Source organism: Vitis riparia, chromosome 19 (assembly GCF_004353265.1).
Source record: "Vitis riparia cultivar Riparia Gloire de Montpellier isolate 1030 chromosome 19, EGFV_Vit.rip_1.0, whole genome shotgun sequence".
NCBI classification, from domain to species: Eukaryota; Viridiplantae; Streptophyta; class Magnoliopsida; order Vitales; family Vitaceae; genus Vitis; species Vitis riparia.
This window is the reverse complement of record NC_048449.1, coordinates 6,828,852-6,850,212: the sequence shown is the minus strand read 5'-3', so window position 1 is coordinate 6,850,212 and position 21,361 is coordinate 6,828,852. Positions and strand designations below refer to the sequence as shown.

Below are 21,361 nucleotides of genomic sequence, written 5' to 3'. Positions count from 1 at the left end.
AAAGATGATAGATATATTATTAGGTCACTTATCTTATTTGATTTTTAACTAAACATGATACAAAATAAATAAAATAAGATAACATAGTTGGAAGGTTTGTCATTATAATGCTTTATTATCATTTGTATTTTTTTGTAGGATCGTAAAAATAAAAAGAAATTTATTTTTTATTTTAAATTAGAAGTTAATGATTGTTGGATCATGAACTTTCGAATTTGGTTAATTGACAAACGAGTTTGACTTCCCTTTGGAACATTACCTGAGGACCAATAGAACTTTACATATAATATGGCAAACCTTTACAAGTAAAAAAAGTCAGGTGTTCCTGATCATGCTTTGTTAACATTCAAGTTAATGAAATTGCTACACAAAGGAAGAAACCTAGTAAAAAGTAATTGGCATAGAACTCAAAATATGAAGGTTGAATAATGTGCAGGAGATGAAGAGGCTTGCCCTTCTACTAAGGCATAAACGTCTTAATATCAACCTTGTATGTTTAACCCTAATTGAGTTGATTGTTATTATGTTAGAGACTTAGTCGTTTACTAAGGTTGTGCGACACTTAAACAAGTCAAGACGCTTGATCTTGCTAAATCAGTCTTACTCCCAATGCTTAGCTTGTTAGGCTAAGACACAGACAACAGCTCTTAGAGAATAGAAGCTCTTATTACTTAAGGAAGCCTTTACAAGTACTTTGATAACACACTTGCTTGGTTAGGAAGTGATTTGGATGGTGTCTTGGCCAAATGAGACTCTCACCTATTTATAGGCACAAATGGAACTCTCTGGAACCTTGTAGGTTTTGTTACAAATAAAAAAGATTCTAGAATATCCTACACAATTCTATGTACAAGAATAATCAAGAGATTCCTAAAATTCTCTAGAAAGCTCTGGACTTCTCTCATGCCTTCCAACATAGTGTAGAGATGTCTACACATCTCTAGACATTTCTAGAACCTTTCACACTCTTCCCATCAATAACTTAGTGTAGATGACTTCAGGAGTCTCCAAAAGCTTCCTAGACTCTATATAAACCTATAGAGAGACTCATTTGAAGCATCCTATGACATAATGGAATTGTTATTGGTTAGGCAACAACAACCTTTTAGAATGCATTAAAGTGTTAAGGTTTTCAATGGTTTATTAGGATTGTCTCAATCAAAATTGAGAAAGGTCAAGCATGCACTTTATGGGCTTGACCAACAATAATCATTAACAACTTTTTTATCATACCTTTTTGTCCAAATGTTGGTAGGCAGCTCAATTGGTGCAATCCCTTCGATTGGCTCTCGGTTCTAACTTACCTATTCGTGATGACCTAAGTATTCTTTATGACTTTTTATAGGCTAGGGCATATTTAGATATAGTTACTCCAAGTCAATGTATTTTATTTAAGTCTTAGATGATCTAGTCCATGGGTGTGGTACAAGAGGTCTCAAATACACTTCTCAATGTGGACCCTTCGTTTAAGAGACTTGACTGGTTCAAGAAAGCACCATTCCATCAATGACATTATAACATCAATTTGGACAAATCAAACATATTCAAAATTCAATAAAACAAACACCATTATGATTAGTATGCGTATTAAGAGTGTGTTTGATAGTAATTTTAAAAAATATTTCTAGTCTTTTTAACACTTAAATAATAAAAAATTTTAAATATTAAAAAATTATAAACGCTTTCTAAAATTATTGTTAAACGAGTTTTAAATAATGTGAAAATAATTTATATCTTAAAAGACAAATATTTTTCCTTTTGGGGTATGCATGGCCAAATGCACTAACAATAAAAAACCTTAACCAATATTTTATTTAAAAAAAAAACAATTTCTAGTAGTTAAATGACTAAAAAATCCTCAAAATTTCCGTACAAAAACTTTTGACCATAACTACACAGTGAAAAGTCTACCTAATTCGCAACTGTTTTAATGACTTTCCACTTTCCACTTTCCCAAGATTTTCCCATTCTCCATTACTTTCTTACTCGAAAATCTCAAAATTTCCATGAAAAATTAGATCACCTTCACGAGTAGCAGAGCTTTGTGGGTCTCAGTTCTTGGACAATCCAATCCGCCAGCAGTTCCCAAATTTGATTGGTGAATAGGTGAACCGCTGGGACCCATCACTATGCGAACATCTGAATACGCGTCAATCTCTGATTGGGCACATCGGCACTCAATGTGAGAGTCTCTGTGACTGTATAAATCCATTTGGTCCCATTGGCCTTTTCCCTCTCGCCTCCCACGTTGCTGTTCACTTCTGAGAGCACGAAGCCAAAACCCCCAAAACGTTTCAGGCTATCCTGGCATCATGAAAGACAATTCTAGGGTTTCCAAGCTCTTCTCTCATATCCCTCTCACCTCGTTCTCATTTGGGACACCAGAAAGGTACGATCTTTCCTCAATTTCTGGTCCAATTCGCCATCTTAATTATGTTTTTGGGTTTTTGTTGTTTGCATGTTATTTTCTTCGATCAGACCCTAAAATTTTCTGTTCTTCTGGGTTTTGTTTTAATTTGAATTTTTACTCTTTTCCCCCCCTAAAGTAAATGGCGCTGATTTTGGAGCGTGTAGAGTTAGATTGTTGAAATTTTGTAAACTTTGCCCCTTCTCAGCCTGTTTGGTTGCTGGGAAAAAGTAGAGCAGGGAAGAAAAGAAGGAAAATTAGAAGTTTGAAAAAAATAAAATAAAATTGGAGCCTTTAGCTTTAGTAAGTTCAACTGTGATGAGCTTCTACATTTTCTCAGAAACACAACAATGCCTTCTTTCTTCTTCTTCCTTTTTTTTTTTTTTCCTTCTGATGAGAGTAGATGCTTCTGATTTTATATATTTGCTTTATTTTATTTTATTTTGTTGAAATTTGAAACATTTCTTCTTCTAACATCTGAGGTGTTGTTTTCTTTTTTGGTGTGTGTTGTTGTTTCAGGTTTTCTTTTTATACACATTCATTGTAAGACTAAGAGATAAAGTGTTCAGTAAGTAATAATGGATTTTTTTTTTTGGTTGAATTTTTCAAAATTTTAGACTTTAAATTACTAGAGAAATTAAATATAATCAATATCTCTTTTATGTACATGTGTTAATTTTGATCCCTGGTGGGTTGTTGTTTACCTCCTCATTGCTCAACCTATGTGTCTGCAATCATATGTACATGCATAGAATTTCTTTTGTAAATCTTTCATGGGAAATGGTTTGATAATTTTTATGGAAATTTAGTGATGTTCTCTACAAGTATTATTTTTTTATCTTGAGAATTAGCTATCCAAGCATACATGTATTTTGGTGGTAGTTTCTGTAGCATGCCTTACTTCTCCACAGACTCAAGTCCACTAGATGCATCCAAAATGCTTCCCTGCTAGCAGGATTGTCGTCACAGGTAGGTGATGAGTCATCTGGCATGAAAAGCACTTTTTCAGTTTAGTGGTACAAAAGTTGTATGAGAAGTGAAGTTTGATACTTTGATGTTACGTGGTGGGAAATTCAAGACTCCTTAAAACTTTGAAAACTGCTTCAGAAACCAGTCACATTTTGACTAAGTTGTTGTTTTATCCTTATGTTTTTTAATGGATGTTTTAATGGAATCTTGATCAGATTGTGTATGGAATGACATTAATCAAATAAGAATACTTGACTAGATTTTATTTTTAAATATCAGCAGAAGGTCTTTATTTTCAATGTGGTTATAAATGAAGTTTACCCCAACAAAGGGGACTACTTGTTGCTGATTTTTTTCCTATGTAAGTTCAAACAGGAAGTCTACTCCCTAGATTTCTTTGTGATGGAACAGATGACAGCTGTTGAATTAGGATGCTGAATAATCAGTTGGAGTGGTCAAACCACATTAGATTTGGTTGTTAGCTTAGTTCTTTTTTTTTATTGGAAGCGACACAAAGATTTATTGATAGATAAAAATAAGTACAAAAGAAGGATGAGGAATCCTCCTGCCAAAGAAAGCTAAATTATAGAAAAATACACTGAAGAACAAGCAAACACTCTAAAAAGACCACTCCTTATGGAGTACACACTGCTAGCCAATCAAGTTGTATCACATTAAGGGGAGTCCCCTTAAAAACCTTGGAACAATAAGCCCAAAGAGAAGCAAGGAAAACAATAGAGTCCCAAAGATACTCTGAATTCCTTGCTTTATCCTCAAAAATCCTCGCATTTCTTTCCCACCACACAATCCGAATAAGAGCGATGATTGCAGCTTGCCACAAGGCTATCCCCCTCTTAGACGAACCAAATCCATTAAATTTGATGTACATCATGTCAAGGATGCTCCTCGGGGGGACCCAATCCATCTTAGTTAATTGAAATAACCTATGCCACAACCCAATCGTCAAGGAGCAATGAAGAAAAATATGATCAGCTGATTTCCCATGCTTCATGCACAGAATACAAATATCAGGACTAAGGGCTTTGTAGGGTCTTCTCACTTGTAGCATGTCATTAGTATTCACCTTCTTGTGTGCCACTAACCAGATGAAGGACTGCACTTTGAAAGGAACTTGAGAATTCCAAACGAACTTAGAAAAGGAAAAACCTGAGGAGATCCAGAAAATTGGGATAAAGCTAGAAAGAAAGATTTAACTGAAAAAAGCCCTGAGGAAGATAAGGGCCACAATCTGGCATCTGGAACCGAATGAGATAAATGCAATCCATCAAGAGATCGCATGAGGCCTTCTAAGTCCTCTATCTCAGAATCTGACAGGTTACGACAGAAATTTAAATTCCAAGAGAAAGGACGAGTAGGACTGAGAACTGAAGAAATAGGTATGTTTTTATCCAAGACTACTCTAAATAGTCTTGGATATTGGGATCCCAAAGGTTGGTCCCCCCACCACAAATCTTCCCAGAACCGAATTCTTTCCCCATTTCCTACCACAAATCGAGTAAACGAGGAAAACTCCTGAAAGACTTGAGTAATAGCCTTCCAAGGACAGCGATGTGACCATCTGACTAATGTGTTAGCATCCCAACCATTGGAGTGTGAACCATAAATGCTTAGTATGACCTGATGCCATAGAGCTGAACCCTCTCTAGGGTACCTCCACAGCCATTTCCCTAACAGAGCGAGATTCCTCAGAGAAATATTCCCAAAACCCAAACCCCCTATTTCCTTCGGTTTACACACAACATCCCACCTGACTAAATGATCTCTTTTGCCTTCCCCAATCCCTGATCATAAAAAATCCCTTTGCAACCTCTCGATTTTTGCAGCGACTGAAGCGGGTAACTTAAATAAAGAAAGAAAGTAACAGGGCATATGGGTAAGGCAAGATTGGATGAAAGTTATCCTCCCTCCGAAGGATAGGTATGCCTTTTCCATCCATCTGATCTTCTTGAAATTCTCTCAATCACAGGATCCCAAAATCCACCTGCCCTGGGGTTCCCACCCAAAGGAAGACCCAGATAGAGTATAGGCCAGCTAGAAGCCTTGCATTCAAGCATCTCAGCCAATCTTGAAATATGAGCTTGATCCAGATTGATACCATAAATATTACTCTTGTCTAGATTGACCTTAAGCCCAGAAATATGCCCAAATGCTAACAAAAGACTCTTGAGAGTCTGCAAGTCTTCCTCCCTAGTGTTAGAAAAGAAGATGGTGTCATTGGCAAATTGCAAATGAGATACCCTAGTTCCATTTCTACCCACCCTGAAACCCTCCAACATATTTCTCTCCTCTGCTCTCAAAAGCATCCTACTCAATACATCTGCTATTAAAGTAAACAAAAAGGGGGATAAAGGGTCACCTTGTCTTAATCCTCTCGATGCCTTAACCCAACCTTTAGCGCTACCATTCACCAATACTGCATAAGATACCGAGGACAAACATCCACTCATCCATTTCCTCCATTTAGGACTGAACCCCTTCTTTCCTAACTTTGACTTAAATCTTGAATCTGTTGCCTTTTCTCTTTCTGCCTATGGTTTTAGCAAATGAAGGGATCATCCGAGAATTTGCAGGTGCTGCTTTATGCCATCAAATTCTATTTTGTTCTAAAATCTTCAGGTTTGCTTCAGTTAAGAATTCTCTATCTTACCATCTGCATTGAGTGAATTCAACACAGGAAAGAAACTACCACAGCTTAAATTTCTTGTAAGGTTTACCCATTTTCCTATTCTCTTCTGTGTGGAAGGACCTTTTGCCTCCCTCGAAATTACACGCCTGATCAAATTGATCCAGAAAACTTCAGATCAGTACTGCTCCTTTGTGAATTTTATTTTCTAGTAAATACTTAAAATTACAATGCTTGTGACATTCTTACTTTTTTTTTTTTTTTAATTAGGAACAACAAAGTCATTGCATTGTATTAGTAAGTAGAAAGAAGGATGAGAAATTGTTTCAAAATATACAAAAGTTGATAAGATAGGGAGATAATCTGTACTACTCCACAAAAAGCTACATAAAAGTGGGAAAAGCAATTTACATATATGGACACCACTCTACACATTCTAGGAGGTAAAAAGTCTTCTACAGGAGAAATCAACTGCTTTGCCTCCTCTCTTGGCTAAAATATTATACCCAAATCAAACAGTATCACAACTCTTTACTGATATCTGCAGTCTAGAGAAGCCTAAATCATCGAATTTCCATGAATCTCTCCTCCTTTTGGGCACTCATGAAATAACAACACCAGAATCTCTGTTAATATACAAGGCCTTGTCCTACATTAGACTTCTATAGAGTTGATTCTTTGCCTGAATGGCAAATTTTATCCAATTTAGACTTAGCTCTCTTAACATTAGACTACAAGGATCTCTAGTCATGTCTCCTATGTCTAATTGTTTTAGATTTCCTAGAGAATACATAATAAAGTTTGACTTACCTTACCCATTGGAGGTGGTCACAGGTCTAATCTCTTGGGAGATCGACCATGGTTCCATTCTAGCAATAGAAGGCTAAGAGAAGTGTCTGCAAAGGCATCGATATCAAGGTTTAAAGAGAACATAATAAGTGAACCAAGTCCCAAATAGCCTTTATCGACCTCAAATTTGACTTTAAGTAAACCATTTCAAAAATAGGATAATCACCAGAGAACCCTACCTTTGGAATGACCACCAAAGCCCCTAGAAGAGATTATCAATGTATCCATCACGCATTTGGGGGAATCCAATCAATCCTATGCTGAAGTTCTATTGCTAATAGGCAACGATCATTTGATTTGCTACTTTCCAAGTATATAACACATTTAATGAGATTGAGGGCTTTGTAAGGGATTCTGACATATAACACTTGATTGGTATTGATCTTCTTATTGGTCATAAGTCATGCAAAAGCCTTAACCTCATATAGAATTTTAGAATTCCAAATGAACTGGGTAGGAGCCAATTTCTGCAAGGGTTATATTAAGGAATTGACTAAAATGAACCTAAGAAGGTCAATGACCAAATCCTAACATATATGAAGGCAAATGACAAGTATACAAAAACTGAGGATAGAAGAATTGTGCTCCTCAATTTCCTAATCAAAAAGGTTGTGGCAATTTTACCTTTAATAGACATCCTTAAAACTTATGGCTAATACAATTGTTAATGCTACAAAATCTAATCAGCCTATTTAAATCTCTTCATATTTATGTAAGTTATTTAATGAGAAGAAGCTAAAACTAAACTTAATATCCTAATGTACTATACTCTTTACTAATGTTCTAATTGTATGCATAAAGAAGAAAAAATTTAAACTACTAGTTAGCATCCAAGATAGGGAGCCTTTTTTTTTTTTTCTTTCATTTTTTCTTATGAAATCAAGAGTTACTTTGGTGTGATTCAATTTTACCTAGAGTGGTGGGTTTGTCACTGTTGTAAACTTTAATGTAAGAAACTCTAGTGAAATTCACACTTTTGGTCAGGTTATAAGTATATTTACTTAACGTTGTTGTTTCATATATTGTTAACGGGATGAGAGTTATAAACTATTGTAAGCAATTTTACCCACTTGTGGCTCATAGAACTTAGCCTACATTTAACATTAATGTAGTTTAGTTAAAAATTTTGACATAATGGTATTGATAGGCTTAATAATAAATGAGACATGACATAATAATTTTCTAATTCACAATGACGTATTGGCAAGATGGAAAATGACATATGACATTCAAATGAATCTACGATGCAAATTTGATGAGGGGATTTGGGATGTGGGCCACTTAACGTCATGCATACAATGTTGGATGATAGCCTCATAACCCAAGGCACCTAAGGAAGCGTATTTCTTAGTCCTAGCCTACATTGATATTAAGTTTGCTTGCTCTTGATCACGGGGTTCAAAGTATCGGTTGAGTTTGGTATGACTCAGCTAAGGCTAGGTTTGAGACGATTTTGATACTTGATTTGCGATTTACAATATTAAACATTGACTCAATGCTAACTCGCCTTGAATTGTTTGACTTGATCGATTTTTTGGTAAAAAAACTCATTTGACTTGATCAAGTTTTGGGTTCCCTCTTTTTCTTCTTATTTGCAAAATCGCCTTTTTCATTGCCTATTGGTGCTATTGCGGAGATTGAAATTTGAGAAGCGATGATCTGATGTCAATGGTTTCTCTTTCTCCAATCATTGTCTTCTAATCCTTTTTGCTATTGGTGACATCTTGGATAGTGCTGGGTTTTTTGTTGGTGACAACATCTCAATTGTGCCTTGATTTTTCTTACATAGACTTCTCCAACTGTACTTAAAGGTGACGACCTAGAAAGCTTGAGAACAAGATTTTATTGTTAGTCGGATAAGAAGATTTAGACTGGGGAAAGATTCGGTATTGAGTATTTTATTACATATCAATAATATATATGGTATTATATTATAGTATTTGGCATTATATTATACAACATTATGGATTAGATGTATGGGTTGAGGGTGCCTATCAAAAAAAAAAAAAAAAAAAAAGGATGTATGGGTAGAGGATGAAACTTTAAAAATATAGATCAAAGATAAATGGGGATATTTATTTATCTATGGACATAAAGGTATGAGCATGTATTTTTATATGGTTATAAATATAAACTATTAATTAATTAATTGATGTATAATTGATTTAATTATACTTGAAATTTGAGAAAAAGGATAAAGATTTAATATATTTTAATAATTAATTAATAAAAATCTAATTGTTTTATCCTATTCATTAAGTTTTTTTTTTTTTGAATTTTTAAGCTATTAAATTACCATATCTTGCGTATTGCCCAATACCGATTTGAGTTAAGGAGACCAATGTGCCTCAATACCTTTTGAGTCAATGACTAATACCATGACTTTGAATCATGCTTGGTCCACACTCTCACACTAATTACATTTCACTTGGTTCCTCTAGAATCAAAAGAAAGGGCGTCATTTCCTTTTCTCCTATTCTTTGGTTACTTGTACTTTGGAATGAAAAGTTTGTGTGGGCCCCACTACATTTGAGCAAGGCCATTCCTCTAATTTGAAGAAAACATTTATCCTCAAATTTGACAAATCAAATTTTGTAAATAAATTGTTTAATTTGCCCTTGTGCCTTTAATAGACATTAATTGTTATGCCTCTAATATAATAGTACATTATTCATATTGTAGTTATTTATTATGTCACTAATAATATTTATTAATAAAAAAAGAGATAAATAAATTACATGTCTTTAATTTTATAAATAATTATATATTAAAAAATAATTCCCAATTCTATATAATCAAACCAATCTATAAAAAAAATTGCCATAAATTCAAGAAATGCGTTTTATTCCTTTGCCCAATTGTTTAACATGTTTTTTCTTTGTGATCATAAATTTGAAAATAAAATGGATAATGGTGTTATGGTAAAATTATAAATTTCATTATTTTTCCTTTGCTATTATAAACACTTCAAAGAAAATCAATTTTTTTATTCTCATTCCGTTTTACTAATAATTTTGTAAAAACTTCAATAAAATTCCTCATTCTGATTTCTAACATTTTTTTTCTTTCTTGTTCTAATTCTCTTTCCTTCCATTTCTTTTCCCAAAAAATTTAATAAACATACCATAAGGTTATCATTAGTTGAATAGTTGGATTTTGTCAAGGCTACTTGCTTTCCTATTTAGGTCTCTTATACATTCATGCACCCGGTCGGATGTGATCAATGCTTCCTATGATCCGATGCATCCCACTTATATTTAAGTATACTTGGTAGCATATTTGCAAAAGTTGTCTCTTGGACGTAAGTTAGATGTTGCTAGGTTTAGTTGCTCAAAGGTCTCTTGTTAGATACATTTCTGACAATGCCTACATTTTCATGGTAATTATTATTATGTAGCACTATATGCTTGCATATGTTCTCGATGATTTTCTTTAATAAGCAAGAAATTATATAATTATATAAAAACTACAAAAGGGTGCACACCCCATTTCAGAGTGTATATGGAGCAAATGAAAGGTGAAAAAAGAAGCAAGAAACCTATGCCAAGGCAACAAAAAGCCTAAATTAAATCTTACCCATCAATGGCATCTATGACACATTAACCTTTTTCTAAGAAAATCAATGACAAAACTCTGCTACAAAAAAATTGATCCTATTTTGTTTTTTCTAAATACACTCAAAAAGAGGTAAAAGGCTGCTTTACTTTGCCACCTTGCTTACTGGTTAAGGACTCATGAGTCATGTTGACAAAGAAAGTAAATACCCTAGAGATACTTGAAATGGAGAAAGAAAGTCCTAAGGGCTTTGAGCCATCAAACAATGGACAAGGATTTTTCTTTCAATGCATAGAAAGATAACACTAAAGAGATACAAAAAATGTAAAAGTGAAAGGCTTAAAGGTTTTAATCCACCTAACAATGGGTAAGGATGTGATTTGTCAATTCCTTCCTCAACTTGCAAAGATAACACCAATTAACAAGAATACTCTTTCATCACCAATTAATGGAAAGAATCAAATAGATTCCTACCCAAGGAAACCCATCTTAGAATTGGTGTGCAAACCCCACACTAAGATTTCACATGGCTCACAAGGAGGGAATAATAGACAGACTATACCAAAAAGCAACCATGCTTAGAGCTCTTCTAGAAACATCTTCCATATCTAAGAAGTAGAAAACCCCTCCAACTCCAACCTTCAATTGTTAAAGCATCTTAGCATTTCAAGTTCCAATGATTAGAACTCTATTCAAGCGCTACAATAGCAAGGTGGATGTGGTAACTATTATTCTTTGTTCAACGTGGTTAATGTTGCTTACTCTCCAATCCAAGTACCTTATCTATACTTCATGCATATGTATAGGATTTGTGGCAAAGTTTGGGGAATCCTAAGCCATCCTTAGACATTAGGTGAAGTTGGCCAATTGTGAAATTGTGATATAACGACCTTGGTTGAAATGGGAATGCATAAAGGTCTAGGATTGGGTTAGGACTTGGTCGCCTAGTCTCACATCATGGCCAATCTTGTCCATAACCTACATGTGACAAATGGTAAGTGCTTATTGGTTGATTGCTTGCTATCTTAATTCTAAAACTCGTAAGGAATGTCTTTTGTTAATTTTTAAAGAACAAATATCAACTTTCTTTGTAAACAGGCCTCTCCATCAAAGAGGAGACTTTTAGAAAACTCATTTCAAGGAAACTTTGACTAGTGGTTGGCATTGCTTTCCCATGGTCCCTACCTATGGGTTTGTGAGGAAAATTTCTTTGTAAATATCCATATTCCTTTCCATGCCGTCACATCTTCTCCATCCAATTCGCCATGATCAATTAAACTTGATAAAGTAATTACTTCACCACCACTTTGTAGTTATTCAAAGATCTTATGAAAGCTAAATTCCATCACTTCTCCTCCCACACCTAACTAAACAAATCCCCACAATTTGCCCCTTTTAAAGAAAAGAATATTCTGAATGTTCTTTCCAAAACACTAACGTTTTGCTGCACTCTTCAAGAATAAATGTCTTTTTTTAAGATTCAAACAATTTACTTATCCATTTCCACATTCTCACGTAATAACATTTACGCTTAGGTGAGAAAGTGGGTAAGGCTCTTAGAAGATTAGGATTTGAAGGAGGGGTTGGCAAATGCTTTTAAGAATCTTCTATTAGAAACAAGAGAATGGGGGCCTAGTATCAATGAGATGTGTTTTGAGTCTATTCAAAGGGAGGAGGTAAGGTGCTTGGAGAGACCTTTCTCAAATGAGGTCATCAAGGCTTTGGTTGGAATGTGTGGAAATCAAGCCCTTGGCCTTGATGGCTTCTCCATGGCTTTTTGGTATTTTAGGTGACACTTTGTGCAGAATGAAATGATGGGTCTCTTTAGGGAATTCCATGAGCATGGCGTGTCCAAGTGAATCTTAAACGCTGCATTCTTGACCATAGTTCCTAAGAAAGGAGGAGCAGCTGATCTAAAATATTTTAGATCCATAAGCTTGGTAGGTGGATTGTATAAACTCCTACCAAAGTGTTGGCCAATAGGATCAAGACGGTCATTGGAACAATCGTATCCAATGCTCAAAATGCATTCGTGGAGAGTAGACAAAGCCTATATGAAACGTTCATTGCAAATGAGGCATGAGATCAAGATTGAAGAGTTCTAAGGGAGATGTGCTATGCAAGCTAGATATAGAGAAGACTTATGACCATATAAATTGAGAATTCCTCTTAATAGTTCTAAGAAAGATGGGTTTTGGGGAAAAAAGGATTGGTTGGATCCAATGGTGTGTCTCAATTGCTAGATTCTTTGTGTTGGTGAAATCGTACCCCTATTTTTTTTTTTTTTTATTTAAGTTCAAGGGGATTGAGACAAGGAGATCATCTTTATCTCAATTTGTTTAGGCAATAGAGGCTCGTAGTAGTTTTCTAAAGGGGGCTAGGGAGGGAGGATTCATATCAAGGTTGGACGAAGGGGCAGTGAGAGGGTAGAGGTGACCCATCTTTTGTTTGTAGATGATATCCTCATTTTTTGTGATGTTTGTGAATAGCAAATGAAGTATTTGAGTTAGATCTTATGTGGTTTGGGGCAATTTTGGGGCCAAAAATTAATCTAGCTAAAACTAAGCTCATTCTAGTATGAGAGGTTCCTAATTATTAGGATGCAAAAAGGGTAAGCTCCTTACTTCATATTGGGGGCTTTTGCTAGGAGCTTCTTTTTAAGTCTCGAGCAATTTGGGAGGTAATGAAAGAAAGATTCATTAGAAGGCTTGCTATGTGGAAGAAATAATATATTTTCAAAGTGTAGAAGACTAACATTGGTTAAGAGTACTTTGTCTAATTTGCCAATATACTACATGTCCCTATTTATCATCCCAAAAAAGATGTGCTTGAGACTTGAGTTGATTTAGAGAGACTTTCTTTAGGAAGGGGAAGCTTGGGAGAAAAAACCTCATTAGGTGAAATGGTTTATTACATGTATGGATGAGAAGAAAGGTGGTTTGAACATCAAAGGGAATGACCTTTGGTGAATAGATGCAATCTTTGTAAAGTAGAGGAATCATGTCCTACTTCATTGTGTTGAAACAAGAACATTATGACAACAATTATTCTCATTGTTTAAAGTAGAATGAGTGATTCTTGCTATAGTTACAGAAATGTTATCAAGTTGGCATGTGATTTTAAGTGGGAAGAAGCGCATGATAGTGTGGAGGGTAGCTCCTTTATGCTTATTTTGGACCATCTAGAAGGAGAGGAATTGTAGAGCCTTTGTCAATGAAGAACAATTACTTCAGTCTCTCAAAAACTCCTTATGCTCTCTTTGGCTTTGGACAGGAAAGTCTTTAGAGGCACTCTATGTCTATTCTAGATTTTATTGATCAGTAAGCCTCATGTTGATGTAAGAGGGGTGTCTTTTTTTAATCTCTTCATCTAAATGTGCCTTTTTGGTACCTCTGTATGCTCCTTGTATACTTTGGTGCGCCCTCTTTTGATTAGGCGTTGTTAATAGTATTATTTTTTGCCTATAAAAAAAAACATTTATGTTAACTGTTTTTTTTCTCTGTTGGATAGGTAACTTCATTTCCTTGTTATGTGGAATCTCTACCATCCCACTCGATTTGTTTCCACTTCTGGTTCTTAAGGCTTGATAACATTTACTCTAATTATTCTATTCCACCATCCCTAATCCACTTAATTGAATTTCCATCTTGCTCATTTCCTCTAATGACAATTTTCTCATTAGCACATTTCCACAACTATTTTTTTTATGAAGTCTTTCAGTCATTTCAACCAATGAACAAGTACCCAAACATCCTACTTCCTTAGCATGGCAATTTTATGTGAATTGGAAATGAAGTTCTCTTTGAATCAAAGGATTTAATATGACATGAAATTTATGTATGATGGTTGTGGAATATCTAATATGGGTATTAAAGTTTCTATTAGGAATTAATAGGGTGCTTTTAGGTTAGTGCAAGCTTTATCATATCCCTACTTTTGTAATCTAAATACAATTCTAATATGGGTTATATATAGGATTTAATATATATGAAATGCAAGTTTATATGGTTTGATATATAAATCGAGCAAACTAAAATATGATTTCTAGAAACTTTGTCCAAAACATTTGTACCATTTGGATTTGAAGTTTGAGCATTGACACAGAAAAAGTGGTTCATCTAATTGAATATGGTTCTGATAACAAACTGACCATATATAGAGGAAAATGAGATAGAATAATAACCGAGTAAGTTAAATTATGATATTAACTAATATTCTTTTACAAATATCTCAACCGATATTGAATTTTATCGTGTACTAATTGATAGTTACCACTTTCTAACTAAGTAATGATTGAGTTGAGAAGTCATCATGAGAAACCATATTATAATAGTTTTCATGCTATTATAATAGTTGTCACCAGTTCGAGTCCCCTCAGGGCCACTGGAGGTTTACTCAGTCATTAACTTCAAGGCCCTGTGGGATTAGTCGAGGTGCTCGTAAGTTGGCCTAGACATCCACGGTTATCAAAAATAAAATAAAATAGTTGTCATGCTATTCATATGGTCACTCACAAAGCATTTAAGGAATGTTGAAATTTGAATAATGAAAAAGGGATTTTAAATAGTATAGAATACCCATTCATATGGGCAATTACAAAGCATTTAAGGAATGTCATTCATTCTTTCATACCTATTTTCCGAACCCCTCTATATTCACTTCATAAGCTTGAGTGAAGTTTGGTTCAGAATACAGATTTAGACAACTCAAAGATTGAAGCTTTTTGGAAGCTAACTCATTGATGATATAATCATATAGAATACCCATTTGCAAGTGTTGCTTTTAGGGTTTTTGGTTGTTTTGAGTTTGTGATACATAGATGTATTGATTATAAAATTAGAATCTTTTTAGATTCTAATTTTATAATCAATACATCTATGTATCCCTTTACAATACTCTTGATTCTGGTGGTGCAGTCCCGTTTCCTTGGAGAATCATATGGAGCCCTTGCGTGCCTACTAAGGTGGGTTTTTTTGCTTGGGAAGCTTCTTGGGGGAAGGTGCTAACCCAAGATCAACTCAAAAGGAGGGGCTGGATTTTAGCAAACAGGTGCTTCTTGTGTTTGTGATGACGAGGAGACAATAAACCACATCCTTATTCATTGCTACAAGGCGAGGGTGTTGTGGAATCTTGTGTTTTCGTTGTTTGGGGTTAATTGGGTCCTTCCGCTTACGGTTAGAGACACTCTCCTTGGTTGGTCCGCTTCCTTTGTGGACAAGAAGTGTGGAAAGACTTGGCGGGCAGCTCCCCTTTGTTTATTTTGGGCGATTTGGAAAGAAAGAAATAAGATAGTTTTTGATAATGAGGCTTTGTCGATCCAAAGATTGAAAATCTCCTTCGTTTGTAATCTTTTCTCTTGGTCTAAGACTTGTTTAAATGGAGAACCCCGCTCCTTAATTAACTTTGTTGATTGGTTAGGTTCTAATTGAGGGTTGGTGAGTGTATGCTTCCTTGTGTTTTTTGTTGTGGGGGCTTCTCGTGTATACTCCCTGTATGCTTCGGGTTGCCTTCTTGCTCCCTTCTTTTAATAAAATTTTCTGTGTTTATCTATCAAAAAAAAAAAAAAATTTAGAATCTTTTTTATCAATGTCTTAGATAGCTCAAAAAAAATTGGTTAAATATATTCTCTTTTTGTTATTTAGGTTTTTTTTCCTCATTTGATTGGTTAGGATCTTACATCCTAAACATGAACGAGTGATTACAATTTTGGAAGGGCTCTCATGATAAATGGAGAGCAAAGTTGGCCCCAATGAATTTCACTGAATTTTCAGGATTTTTTTTTAAATTTATTGGAATTTGACAGATTTTTTTGGCAATATTTTGATTGGTCAACAGAAATTTTTTGGTTGGTCAACGTGGTCAATGCGTGCAAAAAATTTGAAATGGAGGCTGAACTTGAACCCAGGTCCTCTGATATGCAAGCTGTGGCCTTAACCAACTAGGCAAGCTTGCCCTTGATAAAACATGTGCATAAATTATATTTATACTTTATTTGTTAATAAATTAATTTTAGTTATTTTATTTTCAAATTTAATTTAACTTATCGTTAAAAATATAAAAACTCTCATTTCTTAATATGTCTTTCTTTATCTCTTTTGTATAGTAGTGAAATATAAGATAAATATATACTTGTAAATAAAATTATACACATTTTTAAACAAAAAAATAATTATATATATAGACACCCACACACACACATTATTTCTTTTATATCCTTAAGTACATTTAACTAAGTATTAAACATGTTTTCAAGTTATGCAAATTATTGTTGAATGTCACAAATTTTATCATACATATATAGTTTTCTTCAATAAAACTACTTCACTATGTGTATGCTTGTTTTTTTTTTCTTTTATATATCATTTTTGGGAGTTTTTCCCAATATTTCTGAGTTTTGATCAATTTTTGTCTACAAATATTTTTTGTCCAAATGTTCATTCAATATTTCCTGATATTTTTATAATTTCCAATATTTCTATAATTTCTGATATTTTAATCATTGGTTAAAATCATAAAATTCCCTATTTTGTTGCTGCATTATTGGTAGTCATTTTACACTGTCATTAACTATTAGCAGACAAGTTCAAGGGAGGTCAACATAATTCCCGAAAATAGAGGGGAGGACCATGCAGTGATGTAATCTAGGGGAGGGGGGGAAGGGTTGGGAAATGGCAAAACTGTTGTGCACAGCCTAATGGAAAACTTGTTTTCCTATTGTATATGAGGTTGAAGGGATCAAATTCAACTTTTGGTTTTATTTTTCAGGGGGGAGGGGAGGGGTGAGGATAGGCCTCTCTTGAGCCTAAGCTAGCTCCGCCATTGGGGCTGTGCACTTTCCCAAAATTTAGCTTGTGGTCTTATTTGAATTGGTTATTAGATTTGTTTATTTTGATTACTTAAATTTTCAGCATTAAAAAAGTTCTCCAAAAACAGAACTTGCAATTTTAAACTTTATTTATTTATTTTTATTTCAACTTGGACTAAATAGCCTTGTAACACCTTAGGTTTTGTGAATTATTTCTTCAATGGCCTTATTTTGGTTGGTGCAGGAGCCTTTTATTCTTGTGACCTGCATTTCCATGTTATTTGTCAATCTCTATGCACAAAAACCAGCCACAGTAAAGATTTGTTTTATTCTATTTTATTTTAGAAATGGGTACTATCTTGTGATATAGCATTTGCATAGTTTAAATATGAAACATTAGTAAATGAAATCTATCCCAATCTTTCTTGATTTGCGAAGAAATTAAAAGGTAAATGAAACTAATATCCAAACTTTAATAATTTTTCCTTCCAATATTACAATTTCCTATTTGGCAAATAATAATATATGATTCATGTAGCTACCTATCAATATCATAGCCATCACTTCAAGCCTGCATCCGCTAGATAAGTGGTTTCTTATGTGAAAGCTGTACTCAAAAGTGCCACATTTTTAGACTCTTGACTGATTCGATGCTCAAGTGGCACATTCTTAGACCTTAACTAATTTGAAAAACATAAGCCTATTTATTTCTTTGTTTTGTATGTTTTCTTGGTTTGTGTTATATATGTTCTTTGTTTTTAGTTTTTCTATATATTTGTTCTTTTAACTCTTCCAAAAGTTTATTGGTTATTCTTTTCCTTTTCCTGTGCCTTTTCCCACTATGTTTGGGGTCTTAGTTCATAAATGTTTGGGTTTGTGAATTTATAGTTATTGAAATCATGTGTACTTTGTTGCACTTTTGGTGAGGTGGGATTAATATATTTTTTTCTTGCCTATCAAAAAAGAAAAAAAAAAATGGTTACTGAAGTCATGTGAGAGTTTGCCCTGTAATTGTGTTACTGTTGCAATATGTTTAGTCTTCTTGTCTAATTTTTTAATTGTTTCAAATCTGAATGCATGCCCATAAGATAATGTCAAATGATTGGGCTGCCTGTACAGAGAACTGAGTCCCCTTTGAATAAAAGACCCCAAAGCTGTTGGTTCTTGCTAGTTGCTACCAAGAAGGGGCTGTTGTATTATGGGGTTCCTTAAACTGTATACTGCTCTTGTGATCAGGCTATCACATATTTCTTACTTTTGGGCATGCTCTGTGTTCAATTTGACACACTTAATTCAGTCTAGGACAAATAAGGCATAAGAGCATGAAAAAGATAAGAAACTTCTGTGTGGAACCTGCATTCATGCTGAATCCAGGTTATTGTTTCTTGCTCTCTATTGGTTACAATATTGAATTAACATGATTGTTGAGATAGGTTCGTCTTTACTTTTTGAAAGCTAAACTAATTGTATGGGCAGGCAATATCAAACTTGGGCTTCTGGGTGAATTTACAATACTTCAAAAGTGAAAATTTTTCTATGGAAGTAGAATGATTAAACTGGGAAATAATTGTATTAATTTATGCAAATGGCAAATGAATCCGGGTAGCAAGAAAGTTGAAAGTGGCATGAGACTGGTTAGAGAGAATGTCACACACTTGCTTTGCATAAAACTGTTTTTGGTGGCCTTTTGTTAGGAAGATGTATGAAACTCTATTTTTCTTAACTCACCATGAGATAGAGGGATTATGGGTTCACAGTAGTGTCATAGAGTCCCCCTCCTCCCTTGACTTTCTGTGTGAAACCGAAGTCAGGTAACTTAGGCAAACTTGCTCAATAAGTCATCTGAAGCATACCATCTTTAATTCTTGGAGTTTCATATGGACTTTCAACATTAAGCCATTGGTTATTACCTATTAACAAAATGAACCACCCTTATGTCTGCAGGAACAAATAATAGAAAATCTTCTGGGAAAGGCAAGTTACTTCATTCCCAAAGATGAATGAAGCTAACCAAGGAAGCAACCCTGATTTTCCTGGAAATTTCCCTGTAAAGCGCAAAAGGGGTCGTCCTCGAAAGGATCAGAGTAAAAAACGTGGTGAAAATGCTCATATTCCACCTGGATTTGAGGGGGCGGATGCAAACCTGCCCCTTCAGGTAGAACCAATTAATGTTGTAAATGATGCTATGGTGGGCCAGGTAGTTTCTGGAGTAGTTGATGCATCATTTGATGCAGGTTACTTGCTTACTGTTAGGGTTGGCAACTCTGACACCATTCTGAAGGGTGTTGTTTTCAAGCCAGGACGTTATGTTCCTATATCATCTGAAAATGATGTGGCCCCACATGTTCAAATGATCCGGAGGAATGAGATTCACCTCCCAGCTGGAAACCAATCACAGGAGCAAGGCTATAACCCTCAAGCCAGAGAGCGGAATGAGCAGCATGGTAATTTTCAGGGAAATGACACTGCTCATCCATGGAATGGATTACCACCTGCTAACCATGTGCCTAGGGTGGTACCCCGAGCTGCTAAAGTAGCAGTGTCAAAAGGGAAACAAGTGCAAACAGTGGTCACCCAGACTGTTGCTCATCCAGTGGGTGAAAGAGGCACCTTGGTCCCTGTTATACTCCCACCTGCTAGTCAATCTAATGAGGCGCCTCCTGTGAACCTAGTACCTCCACCCGATATCCAAGCTGCAAATCCAGCGGCATCAAAAGGCAAGCAAGTGCTGGCAGCTGCACTCCAAGGTCCTCATTCATCAAATGGCTCAACGTCCAACAGCCAGATCTCTGCAGTTGCAAAGGTCATGAAAAACGAAGATACTTTTCATCAAACCCCTGCTGAGGTTGTGTATGATGCTGAATGCAGGTCAATGCGAATGCCTAACATGCCCTTTGAGACACTGCTGGGTGAAGTTGTTAAAAGAATTCAAGTCCCTTCACAATCAGAGGGCCAGATTCAGGATTCTGGCCACAACTTGGAGGAAGGACATAATATGAATCAAGCCCTCATAGTCAAACCCCTCCAAGCTGTACAGCCAAACCATCATGACCACACTGAATCTGCTCCCCGACATCTGGACAACAACATGACCAGCAGAATGACTGAGTTGTTGCAGGTAAAGGGTACTATAAATTGATCTTAATTATCATTTATTAATTCATTATGAAACTAAAGGTTCAAAGTATATGTACTGAAATCAAACTTTTTTTGTCAAAGGCTTTGCCAGATTATGTAAGGGAGAGTCAGGTACCTGGAGTTCAGGATGCAGCTACTAGCTCTGGACATGATTTTGATGAACCAAGGAACCAGGAAGAGGCTACTGGAGATTCACTACAATAAAATTGTGAAGGCATCAGGTGTTGGATCCCATTAGATTCCAACTTGATCAGGAAATACACCCCTCTGCTTCTCATGTTACCTGCAGTGAAGTGCTGTGCTGGAGCAATCTGGTCAAACAATTCAACTCTGTAAAAGGTTTGTGAATTAAGAACAATTAAAGGGCTGCAGAGGATCATTATTTAAACCTTGGGTTTCAGAATACCCAGTGTTATTTAATAGTAACCTTTTCAGTTTGTAACTAAATACAGACAAATTGCCTGATTACAGTTTTGTTGTCATGATCTTGTCATAGGAATAGGCTTGTTGGGTAATTGCTGTCCTACTATGATTATGAATCATTCTTTTACATGCTTCAGTGGTACAAGGTAACAGTTTCAGAAGCGGACATGTTTTCTTGTAGCATTTACAGGTGCAATAGTTTGGTTGTCTGTTGGTGTCTCTATCATGTAACTAACAGGGACTGTAATGCATCTGAAACTCAGTTTTGGGTTAGGGTTTCTCCAGCTTCTTAAACGGACAGCAGTTTAATGGTGCTCCTCAGTTGATAGACGTTCATAGTAGCTTTTCTTTAAATCATTGGGGGGATGTCTAATGTAAGCGTTTGGTGATGTCTGACTTGAATTTTTCTGGGTTTGGTTTTGGGTTTTTAGTCATATGGGTGGTTCTCTTTCTTTACTATTGAAAAAATTACCTTTTGGAAAATATTTTATCTTTGTGGAGCAGGGCAAAACTGGGTGAATGTTATTTGGTTCACTTTCAGCTTACAGCTTCTCCTTCTGCAACTATTTAC

The 21,361-nt window shown here is 35.2% G+C and overlaps 1 protein-coding gene across 2 annotated transcripts; it reads left to right on the top strand.

Annotated features, from left to right (window-relative positions):
• Positions 1-2,015: 2,015 nt before the first annotated feature.
• On the top strand, positions 2,016-20,973 carry LOC117909242. Of its 2 annotated transcripts, XM_034823193.1 has the most exons (4): positions 2,016-2,389; positions 2,927-2,975; positions 19,174-20,347; positions 20,449-20,973. In XM_034823193.1, the coding sequence occupies exons 3-4, from the start codon at positions 19,226-19,228 to the stop codon at positions 20,569-20,571; spliced, it is 1,245 nt and encodes a 414-aa protein (XP_034679084.1). In that variant the 5' UTR covers positions 2,016-2,389; positions 2,927-2,975; positions 19,174-19,225; the 3' UTR covers positions 20,572-20,973. The 2 variants fall into 2 exon arrangements, with proteins under 2 accessions (XP_034679084.1, XP_034679085.1); XM_034823194.1 differs by lacking the exon at positions 2,927-2,975.
• The last annotated feature ends 388 nt before the right edge of the window (positions 20,974-21,361 follow it).